Source organism: Dromiciops gliroides, chromosome 3, assembly GCF_019393635.1.
Source record: "Dromiciops gliroides isolate mDroGli1 chromosome 3, mDroGli1.pri, whole genome shotgun sequence".
In the NCBI taxonomy this organism is placed as follows: domain Eukaryota; kingdom Metazoa; phylum Chordata; class Mammalia; order Microbiotheria; family Microbiotheriidae; genus Dromiciops; species Dromiciops gliroides.
This window is the reverse complement of record NC_057863.1, coordinates 237,818,503-237,831,191: the sequence shown is the minus strand read 5'-3', so window position 1 is coordinate 237,831,191 and position 12,689 is coordinate 237,818,503. Positions and strand designations below refer to the sequence as shown.

The 12,689-nt window shown below is 36.2% G+C and overlaps 1 protein-coding gene across 2 annotated transcripts in view; it reads right to left on the bottom strand.

Annotated features, from left to right (window-relative positions):
• The window catches only part of PRKX (protein kinase X-linked), a 154,581-nt gene that overhangs the window by 55,597 nt on the left and 86,295 nt on the right, over nt 1-12,689 (bottom strand). For both annotated transcript variants that reach the window (XM_043997563.1, XM_043997564.1), the window contains exon 3: nt 2,559-2,822. In XM_043997563.1, coding sequence (XP_043853498.1) covers nt 2,559-2,822 — 264 coding nt within the window. The remainder of the gene's footprint in view (nt 1-2,558; nt 2,823-12,689) is intronic.

The window sequence follows — 12,689 nt, the reverse complement described above, 5'->3', positions numbered from 1 at the left end:
ATTTAAGGAATGCTATATATCTTTATCTGACCTTATATGAGAAAGGTTTTCCACCTAATTTTCATGTCCAATAACTGAAGGTTGATGGAAATCTTTCTAGAATGTAATACACAGTTCCCTTTTTTGAATATTTAGAATATAATTTAACTTTTTCTTGATGTTTTAATTGTGAACATCAATTATCATAATATGCTGTAATACAATAATGCTCTCAGAGCATAATGAGTTACATGGGAACAAACACTAAATGATCCCAGACTGTTGTTTTATAAGAGGCTTCTACTTTTTACATTCATTCTTTCTCCTGTCAAAATAACTTCTCATGGCTAAGAAGTTACTTGTCAAGTAGATCCATTTTCTCTTATCTCTAAGGCTAGACAACATGATTAAACTTTTCAGTATGGGAAAAACTAAGAATCAAAGACTCCAAGTAGAAATCTCTGGGTCTCTCCTATGGAGAGTTAAGAGCTTTCCAACAGCTCTTTTAGTAGCTCATAAGCTGGGGAGTTCCACTCCCCTACCCCTCGTTTCTGAGTTTCCCAGCTGAGGTTTCCAAACACCTAATTTCCCAATGAGTAGAACATTTCCAAATGTTGTCCTGCATGGTTTTATAGGAACTAACAGGGTCTTTCTGTCACCTGCTTAAAGAAACTCATGTGTCTTGTTGGTTAAGGCAATATTTTGCCTCAGTAGAATGGATTCCGCTATACCTAATCTTCCCATATATGGTATGGGGGAAAGAGTAATGGACTTGGGAATCAAAAAAGACCAGAATTCAAATCCTGCCTCCAACATTTAGTACTATTATGGCCACGGGCAAATTCATTAGCCTCTTTAAGTATCAGCTTCAGTTTCCTCCTTTGCAAAACCGGATCTTGGGTCCTCTTCCCAGTTGTTGTGAGGAACAAATAGGATAATGTGTATAAGTGCTCTGTAGACCTTAAAGTGCTCCACATATTTTTGTTTACACATAAGTTTTCTTTCTAGTAGCTTCAAGCACTCTCTGTTCATTCTGGTGTTCTTTACAAGGTTCCTAATTCACCAAGTATAAGGCACATAAACCAGTTTAGGAGTTTAGGGGAAGAAGGGCATAAATCTTAAATTAAATTGGCATGGGCTAGATGATCAAGTACTACAGCTCTAGGTTTGTCAGTGTTCAACCTCATCCCCTTCACTAAGGTATTTTTCTGTTCAAATTCAAACAACTCCTAAAATCATACTTCCTATAAGAAGTTTCAAAATCACAGAGTTGGAAAGGACCAAAAAGGACATCTATACAAACTCTTGATTTGAATAAGAATCTACTCTATAAGGGGGAACCTAAAACCTCTCAAAGTAACTCACTTTATCTGAAAGGACTGCTACTAAGTTTTACATTATGTCAAGCAAGACTAAATCTGCCTCTTTAAAGTTCCCAACCATTATTCCTGGTTTTATATTCTGGGACCAAGCATAGTAAGGCTAGTGATGCTGCTTTCCAAGAATCTATGATATTGCAATAAACATTTTTATTGATAGTTTGGGGTTCCAATTTTTATCCCTCTTTCCCTCCCTCCCCTCCAGCTCCCTTAGGTGGCAATCAGATATGGGTTACACATGTATGATTATTTAAAACATTATCATATTATGATATTGCTAGCTAATTCAATCCCTCATTATTTGTGAAAGTAATTTTTAATATATATATGTGTGTGTGTGTGTATTTGTAATGTGTGCATATCTGTTAGTATGTATATGTATATATGTATGTGTATATGCATATATGGTTCCAGAGGTTGTCATGCCAGGGTGGGAGTGGGGATAAGCTCCCACTCTCCATAAAATGCTCCAATGACGTGCATCTCAAATAGCCTCTGACAACCGAAGCCCAACTCCTGGCCTTTTCGTGGCAGAACTGTTTCCACTAACAGGAGAAGGGGGGAAGGAGAGTCACTGGCACCTTAAAACCAGTCATTTTGGGCAGGTGGGGTTCATCAGCCTTGGTAGGCAACCGGCCTAGGAGAAGGAAAACCCTGATTTTAAACCTCTGCTGCCTTGCGGCTATACCCATATATGGGAAAAGCTTCAGGAGTTAACCCCGAGGAAAAATCAGGAGTTGGAGTCCCTTAGGCAGTTGGATGTTGGACATCACATCCCTCTGGCAACTCCTGTGGCAACACTGGTGCCAAACTGTACTGGCTCTGCCTTTCCTTTGGATCCACCAATGTTGCGGAGAGGGAAAACCTGTTGCATGGACAACAGCTTGTTTAACATATTGATCTGCCCAGGCCAGCGCCCTGGAGAGGACACTCTAGCTACTCCTCATGGGGTAGATACAACACACAGCCACACTGTGGTCTGTGGCTCTTCAAGGTGCTGATTCATGGTCGTCAGTGACTGGTGGAGGCCTACTACTTCTACTATGCATATATACACACATAATTTACATAGAATAAGATATTTAGTCATGTAAAATGTTATAAATCTTATTCATCAAAAGAGGCATCTAAGTGGTAAGCAAACAATTTTTCAACCATTAACTTTTAAAATTTTCAAAATTAAAAGACTTTATATCTTACCTGTCTACTAGCTTTTTAGCAAATCCAAAGTCAGTGAGCTTGATATGGCCTTCTTTATCTAATAATATATTTTCCGGTTTTAGATCTCTGTAAACTATTTCTTTGGAGTGCAGATATTCTATTGCACAGATAATCTCTGCAGAGTAAAATAGTCCTGTGCTGTTATTGAACCGTCCCATGTTTCTCAAGTAGCTGAAAAGTTCTCCTCCAGGCACATATTCCATTAACATGTATAAAAATCTTTCATCATGATAGGTCCAGTATCTGCAATATATAATTATATATCTTGTTAGTAAACCACAAGCCACACTGATATATTAAGAAGCAAAATTTCCAACTTGTCCCTTGGGAGAAATCATTTTAAGTTTAAATATCACAAACAAAAAGTGGATAACAGATGTCATGTTATGATAAGACACCAGGTTAAGAATGACATTTTTTGGATAAACATCATAATCAAAGGCAGACATTTGTAATATATTTCACTAAATAGAAGAATTTTACCAAAAAAAACCCCACCCCAAAACAAAACAAATAAAACAAACAGAGTCCAAAAGCACAGAGAATGTCTAAACAATTACCTACATCATGGGGCATTAGGGAATCAGCTTGGATTGCATGAAATGATAGCTAGTGAGATTTACATATAGAGAACAAAGTCATCCAGCATAAAATATAGAAGGAGAAATGGGGATTAGAATTAGAATGTTCTCAGGACAGCTAATTCAACATTTTCATTTTATAATTTAGGAAACTGAGGTCCAAACAAGCAAAGTAATTTATCCAGGATCACATAGCTTCAGAAATAATAACCATTCTGTACTGTAAGGGAAATGTGATGGTCTCTTATGTAGAAAAAGGAAAGGAAATAAAACAAAAAACATACAAACTCATGAGAGGAATAGCACAGCAAAATAATTTGCTTTAAGGTAACACAGCTCAATGAGAAATGTGAACTTATATATTGGAAGAAGTTTGTTGTTTCTTGAGTAAGAAAAGAAAAAGAAGTGTTTTAACAACCTTGAGTTCTGAGTGACTTGGGCGTGGCCTTTTCCCCCTTACTCCCAACCCACAAAAGTTTTTCTGTGCCCTCGGCTTTTGTCAGTCTAGCAAAAAAGGCTTTTCTGCCCTCTTGGCTTCTGTCAATGTAAGAACTACCTGTCCTGGCACAGTGGTGTTACGGGCCGATGGGAAACTGTCTGACTCACTGTCTCTACTGTACTTTGCTCTTATTTCATCCCCCTCCACATCAAGTTTCCTTATGAAGCTCATGCAGGAGTTATGCTGCTGTTTCCTTTAACTACTTGGAGCTTATTAAATTGTACCTCTCAGAGTCTAGCATGTACATCTAACCCCCTTCCTCTTTTCCCTCCCTATTCTAACTAATTTTTTCTAGATTTTATTTAAATGCTCAGTCTCTAGAGCCATATGAAGCTGCTCTAGGGGTTTTATTCTCTTGGTGTCCCTCATCCCCAAGCCACCCTCTACACCACCTAGTTATTGGGAGCCCGAATCTGTTTCTCAGAGTACTCCTATTCTTTACTTGATCCTCAGATGCCTTTGTATCACCACAGTTCATCACTTCCCACTCCCTATCCTCAGGACAGGGTCAGGAAGCAGTTGGCTACTGTTCCTTTAGTATATAATACATTGTTTTTCACCAAGCCAATTCAGGAATTCATGGACTGAGGGGATGAAGTGAAAGAGGGATATGGGAAGTGTATTCTTGGCATGTTTTTCAATTTACTGAAGGAATCAACCAAGCCAGCCATTTGTAATTAGATAAAGTGAACAGATCACCACTATCCCTTTTCTCATCTTACTGGCAACATTAGACTTGTTTGTGCAGAGGCAGAGAATGTCTTGTTTTATTTTTTTTTTTAAGTTTTAAAATTGCAAGAATAGTTTTCTATTTTTTAAAGTTGCAAGCACATAATCATCTTTCAGCAACATTATAAGCTTTTGTGGTCCAGCCTAAAAGCCTAATCAGTATAAATAACATTGTTTCTATGACAGAAGGATTCTGAGTTTCACAAGGATTATGTACACATGAATTCTGGAAACAAATACAGTTTGTAAAGAAGGGTCCTTCCTGAACCTCTTTAGTACAGTGTAATGTTTATAACTATTTGACTGTTATTCCAAGTAAAGGCAAGTTCTTCAGTATAACTTGCCAGCACCAGCACCAGCACCCCTTGATGCTTTGACTAAATGAGCAAGACTAGATCCAAATGTTGGTAGTTTCATTTGCTATGTGTATGACTAATAAATAGGCAAGGAGAATGCAAGGCTAAAAAGGTCTGTTGTTTTCAGCCTTGTCTGGTCTTTACATGGAGCCAATTAGCTGAGTTACTGTAGGAGAATATATTCTACCTTTTCTCAGCTATTAAAAATAATCCTGGGGGCAGCTAAGTGCTACAGTGGATAAAGCACTGGCTCTGGATTCAGGAGGACCTGAGTTCAAACCCAGCCTCAGACCCTTGACACTTACTAGCTGTGTGACCCTGGGCAAGTCACTTAATCCCCACTGCCTTGCCAAAAATTTAAAAAAATTAAAAATAAAAATAATCTTGAATGCTCACAGGTGGACTTTACATGGTGCCACAGAGAGAGAGGAGAGATAATGGGCAAAGGTGAAGCATCTTAAAGGAAACATCACTGAAAGAAACCATGGGTGTGAGTTAGGGGGATAGAATTTTTACAGTTATAAAGCTTTCAAGATTAGAAGAATAACAGGAAACCTGGAGGGTCTTACGTGAGCTGATGATGAGTGAGATCAGCAGAACCAGAAGAACATTGTACACAGTATCATCAACATTGAGTGTTGACCTACTGTGATGGACTATATTCTTCTCACCAATGCAATGGTACAGAAGAGTTCCAGGAAACTCAAGATAGAAGAGGATCTCCAAATCCAAGAAAAAAAAAGAAAGAAAGAACTGTGGAGTATAGATGCTGATTGAACCATATTATTTCTTTTGTTTTGGGTGCTGTTGTTTTTTTTTTTTCTATTTTGAGGTTTTGCATCACTGCTCTGATTTTTTCTCTTGTAACAGGATTAATGCAGAAATAGGATTAATGTTATTATGTGTATATATATATATATATATATATATATGTGTGTGTGTGTGTGTGTATATATATGTATATGTATATGTATATGTATAGAGATATATAGATATAACCTATATCAGATTACCTGCTGTCTAGGGGAGGGGGGAGGGAGGGGAGGGAGGGGAGGGAGGGAGAAAAATCTGAAATTGTAAAGCTTGTATAAACAAAAGTTGAGAACTATCTTTACATGTAACGGAAAAAATAAAATACCTTATACATAAAAAAAAGAAGAAGAAGAAGAATAACAGGAGTATTCGATTCCTAATGATAATACTAGGTCAAACTGTATGCATAAGTCTTAAACTCAGAGCCAACGAAGGAAAAGGCAGTAGACCTGCAGTCAAATGTATTGGGTTTGACTTGTAGCTGTCACTGGGCCTTGAGCAAGACAATTAAACTTTTTGAACCTGTTTCCCGATATACAAAATAGAGATAACAGCTGTACTGGCTACCCAACAAGATTATTGGGAAACAAATGGAAAAAAAAAAAAACCAAATGAAAGCACATAAAAGGCTATTTTATAGAAATTTATAATGTAAGGTGGCATTATTATTATAAACATATTGGTATATGTAGCCAAGGGATTCTAGTTCTGACTCAGGCACTAACTGCAATCTGGGCCAATTTCTATTCCAAGCGAATTTCACTTTCCTCTCCTATAAAATGAAGGGGTTGGACTGAAAAACCTTTGAGGTCCCTTATAGCTCTAGAATTATATGGCTTTTTGCCTGCCCTATAAATAATATTATGCCACTTAAAATTCAGTTAGACTTATAGCTGATATTTTGGTGAGGTGATATGGAAAGATCTGTGCTCTAGGGACATCACTATGGCAGATCAGGGGAAGATGGATTGGAGTAAGGAAAAACTTGAGGCAGAAGAGCCAACAGAAGAAAAAAATCCTACTCAAAAGACACATATTCTAATGGGGAAGACAACAATTACAAATATATCCATGTATGTGTGTATACCTGGATGTATACATATACAAGGGTGTATATCATGAAATTAATAAATACACACAAAGAGGTATACACTAACATACACACACACACACACACACACACACACATACACACACACACACAAAGTACTTAAATATACAGGGTAGTCTGAGAGGGATGACAATAGCAATTTAGAAGATCAGAACAAGGGTTTCTACAAAACATGGTACCTAAACTACATCTTAAAGGAAAAGACAGACTCTATGAGGTAGAAGGAGCGTGGGAGAATATGAATGTGAGGCCACCAATATAAGTACATAGAGATGGGAGATGGATTTTTGTGAGTAAGAAACAGGGTGAAGTCAGTTTGGTTGCATAAAGGAGTGTGGTAGGAGGAGTAATATCCAATGAGGATGGAAATATAGATGGGGCCAGATTGTACAGGTCAGAATAGATGATGTTTGAAGTTTCTTATAACTGATTTTCTAATAGTTAATGAAAATAAACTGAAAATTTCACAAAGTCTGAAAAATGCAAATAATTAATATTTTAAGAGAATAAAGCATAATATAAACATAACATATCAATTTATAAATTTACAATAGCCTCAAGAGGCAACATTTTGCCAAAGGGGGTAGTAATCCAGAGATTAAATTATGAACAAAAAAATTATTTAAGATAGAAATCATGAGATTACCAGTTTCAGTCTTCTTCCACAAGTTGGGGGGGAGCAATTAATATTTTTCTTCATTATTAAATTTTATTTTTAATTTCTGGGATAAAACAAGCATTTTCATAACACAGTGCAATAGAAAAGAAGATTATGCTTGAAACAGCAAATCTACAATGCAGCAAAATTGTTGTGTGAATTTCTTTTTTTCTTACCCCCTCCCCGCCCTAGAGATGGCTTCCATTAGACACAAATAGGCATATATATGTAAAATTATTCTATGTATACTCCTATTTATCTATTTTTTCTCTGGAGGCAGATAGCATCTTTTTTTCATATGTCCTTTATAGTTAATTTGGATATTTATAATAGTCAAAATAACTTACTCATTCAAAGTCTTTCTTAAAACAATATTCCTGTTACTATGTACAATTTTCTCTTGGTTCTGCTCCTTTCACTCTTCAATATTTCATGCTAGTCTTTCCATGTTTTTCTAAAATCACTGAGCTCATCATTTCTTATAGCAAAGTAGTATTCCATCACAATTATATACCTTGACACAGATTCTGTTGCCATGAAGATAGGCTACACTAATGATGAAGTTAAATTATGTGGGCATCTGCTGGAACTTTTCTCTTGATTGAAAGAAAAGCAACTAACATTCTTGCCCTGATGATAATTTTGCCTTTCAAAAATTAGAACAACCAATAAGAAGAAATTCTATTCTAAATATGATCCTGAACAATAAGGAAGAATTTGTTTCTATCTGACAAGATAGAAATCATGGGTAACTTGAGTGGAAGGAGCAACTTTTCCTTGAAGCATATATGACAAAAGAGAAGAAAGCTTTATCTGACATGCCTTCTATATTTTGGAGGAGCAGATTTCAAAGGGTTCAGCTAAAAAATAACTAGAACTTTATGACTAGAATTCTATAGGAGAGGTCAATCCATGAGTGACTGACCAGAAGCTTTCAAGAATGAAATTATGAAAACACAAAGAAAAACAATTCTGATGAGGTGCAAAAAAGAAGAGGTGTCTAAAGAGGTTAATGTGGAAACCTGATAGGCTAAAAAACATTGGCCCAAATATAGTGAAATGAATTTTAACATGCATAAATGTGGTGTTCTGCTTAAATTTAAAAAAACCTCATATAAATTGGCAGAGATATGGTTAGACAACATTTCTGTCTGAGAAAAAAAAAACTTGAAGGTTTAAGTGAACTGTATGATGAACAGTGTGATAAGGAAGGCAAGAAACCTAACACAATCTTATGTTACATTAGGAAAGGCATGTTGTCCAAGTACAGGAAAGTCCTGCTATATCATTGCATTATGCCCTGGTCAGACCTTATTTGAAGCACTGTGTCCATTCTAGATGCCACATTTTAGAAAGGGTACAGATAAGATGGACCATATTCAAAGAGCAATCAGAATGGTCAAGATCACAGAGTTCAAGCCACATGAAGACCGGTCAAAGGAAGTGGGGATGTTTAGCTTGGAGGAAAGATATGGGATGAGGGGGATGAGAGCTATCTTCAAGTATTTGAGGGGACTGATATATGGAAGAAGTAGGTTCACCCTGTCTGTTTGACTATAGCAGGCTGAACTAGGAGTTGAAAAGAGGCAAATTTAGAATTTATGAGAAGAATAACTTTTTAAGAATTAGAGCTATTCATAAGTGAGATGGCCTATTTGAGGAGGTAGTAGGTTTCCCCTCAATTGAGGTCTTAAAGGAAAATATAAATAAAAAGTTTTAGAATTTGGAAAGGAGACAGAATAGTAAACAGTAATAGATTTAGTCATAAATCAGTTTCACATTATAATTTCTCCATGACCATAAGTAAGACTTTTTCGAGCTTCAGTTTGCTCATCTATAAAATGAGGATAATAATGGTATCTGCCTTCTAAGGGTACTATAAAGCTAGGCTGCACAGTAGATAGAAATGCCAAGCCTAGGATCAGGAAGGTTCATCTTCCTGAATTCAAATCTGGTCTCAGATATTTACTAGATGTGTGACCCTGGGCAAATCACTTAACCCTGTTTGCATCAGTCCCTCATTTGTAAAATGAATTGGAGAAGGAAATGGCAAAGCACTCTAGTATCTTTGCCAAGAAAACCCCAAAATAGAGTCTCAAAGAGTCGGACTTGACTGAAATGACTAATGACAAATAAAGCTCAAATGAAACTAATGTATGTATAAAATGCTCTGCAAACCTTAAAGTGCTATATAAATCAGCCATGTTGTGAAATTAGAAGGTATCCTTTTACATGTTGGCTTCTGGTGGTCCCATCTAACTAGGAAATTTAAATCTGGCAATTCTATAAAACTTTAAGCATGCCAACTCTTTTATTGCACCAATATGATTTTTTAAAAGCTGATTGTTATTCAAGTGGCAAGAATTCAAGTGTTTACACTGTTTATATATTCTGAATATTTGTATGGATTTAATTTTAATTTGGGGTTCATAAGCTCTTGATTTAACCTGATTTGGAACTAAGTAGCCACTAAAGTGTAGATAATTCAGTTATCCAAAATAGCATTTGGTAAAAACCAAAAATGTAATATTAATATTTTCTAAAAACATTTTGAAGTTCTGTGTGAAAATTAATTTATTACCAAGATTAATGTCAGTTTTTGCCTTAGCATATTACCTCAGATCAGTCACACAAAATATAAAGGTAAATTCAATGGAAAGCCTTAGAAGAGAAATTATTTCCAGGACAAACCTATACCTTCTCTATGCATCCAGAAGTACAAACCTCATTAAAGAATGAGAGTCTAATCTGGACCCTCTCAATAATTATATAATTCACACTGAAACTTTTAGCCTTTTACACCAATTTCTATCAATGCACTAATACATTTTTCCACTTTTTCCTATGTTTGGCCTATGACAACTGAGATCAGATTAGTTAGGACTGCAATATTTACCAAACACTACTACATGCATAGATAGCTCTCTGGAATTGGCCATCTCAAGATACACTGAATTCCTAATGCTGGGAGGTACTCAAGCAGAGGTCAGAAGATCATTTGTCTGAGTTTCCTAAACAGAATTTGTGTATCAGGTGAAAGTGGGGCAACATTATTTATTAGAACCCTTTTAACTCTAAAATTCTATGATGGTATAGTATTCATCAGAGAGATTATCACAGAAAATAAAAGCTGCATATTTCTTTCTGCCCCTGGAAACCACAAAGTTCCTTACCATAAGATCCCACAAATATTTTTCATAACTCCTTTATGCTGTTCCTAAGAGTGGCAGCAGATATTATGAAGTTTTCTTAATTCTCATAAATTCTATTGCAGGGCAGGAAATGGGTCATGGGCAAGGTGGGGGGGTGGAGATATTATTTCCTTTTTTTTATTAAAAGCAAGTGGAAAAAAGACTACCTCCAGCTTCCTGGGAAACACTGGACTAGGACACTCTTTCCATATTAAATGGTAGGAAAGCTAAACAGGAAAAATTTTTTTTTCTAACTATGCTTCTAAAAGAGAGGAGGACACAGGAGACACAGTAGTAAATGACTATAGTAATCTACTGTTTGATAAACCCAAAGACTCCAGCTTCTGGGATAAGAACTAAATATTTGACAAAAAACTGCTGGAAAAACTAGAAGATAGTATGGCAAAAACTAGGGACAAACCAACATCTTACACCATATGCAAAATAAGGTCAAAATGGGTACATGATTTAGACATAAAGGGTGATACCATAGGCAAATTAGGAGAGGAAGGAATAGTTTACATCTCAGATCTATGGAGAGGAGAAGAATTTATGACCAAATAAGAAATAGAGAATATTATGAAATGCAAAGTGGATCATTTTGATTACATTAAATTAAAAAGGGATTGTAAAAACAGAAACAATGCAGCAAAGATTAGAAGGAATACAGAAAGTTGAGAAACATTTTTTATAGCCAGTATTTCTGATAAAGGCCTCATTCCTAAAATATAAAGAACTAAATGAAATTTATAATAATACAACTCATTCCCCAACTGAGAAATGGTCAAAGGATATGAACAAGCAGTTTTCAGATGAAGAAATCAAAGCTATCTGTTGTCATATGAAAAAATGCTGTAAATCACTATTAATTAGAGAAATGCACATTAAAACAACTCTATGGTATCACCTCACACCTATCAGATTGGTTAATATGACAAAAAAAAGAATATAATAAATGTTGGAGAAGATGTAGAAAAATTGGAACACTAATGCATTGTTGGTGAAGTTGTGAACTGATCCAACCATTCTGGAGAGAGCATTTTGGAACTATGCCCAAAGGGCTATGGGGCTGGGCATACCCTTTGACCCAGTAACACCACTACTACCAACCTGTACAAAAATATTTATAGCAGCTCTCATTGTGGTGGCAAAGAATTGGAAATCAAGGGGATGCCCATCAATTGGGGAATGGCTGAACAAGTTGTGGTATATGAATGTAATGGAATACTACTGTGCTATAAGAAATGATAAGCAGGCAGATTTCAGAAAAACCTGGAAACACTTAAGTGAACTGATGCTGAGTGGAGTAAGCAGAACCAGAAGAACATTGTACACAGTAACAGCAACATTATTCAATGATCAAATGTGATAGACTTAGCTCTTCTCAGCAAAACAATGATCCCAGACAAGTCCAAAGGACTCATGATCAACAATGCTCTCCACATCCAGAAAAAAGAACTGTGGAATTTGAACACAAACTGAACCATATTATTTCTACTTTTTTTTTTCTGAGGTTTTTCCCTTTTGTTCTGATTCTTTTTTCACAACATGACTAATACAGAAATGTTTAATGTGATTGTACATATATGACCTATATCAGATTTCTTTCTATCTTGGAGAGGCAAGAGGGAAGGGAGGGAGGGAAAAAAATGGTGGAACTCAAAATGTTATAAAAACAAATGCTGACGGGGCAGCTAGGTGGCGTAGTGGATAAAGCACCGGCCCTGGATTCAGGAGGACTTGAGTTCAAGTCTGGTTCAGACACTTGACACTGTAATGATTGGAATGATGCCACCTGCTGGAGACTTACTGTAGAAAAGCTGTGCCATGAGGTGAACGTCTTATTCTCCTTAATAAATGCTTAAAAGTCAAACTCTTGCTAAAGCTTATAATTTAATGGCGACCACTCATTAGATATTTTAGACAGTTTAGCTAGAAATTTAGCCCTTAACAGATGGCTGACCAGGAAGAGGAAAGATGAACTTCATTCTTCTGATCTTCCCTTTTCTATATTGTTATTTACATATTGTTAGTTAGCATAGGGTATTATTTTTGGTTGTTTCACTGAGCAAATGCATTCGTTTTTCAAATGAAACAAAAGGGAGGGGACTGTAATGATTGGAATGATGCCACCTGCTGGAGACTTACTGTAGAAAAGCTGCGCCATGAGGT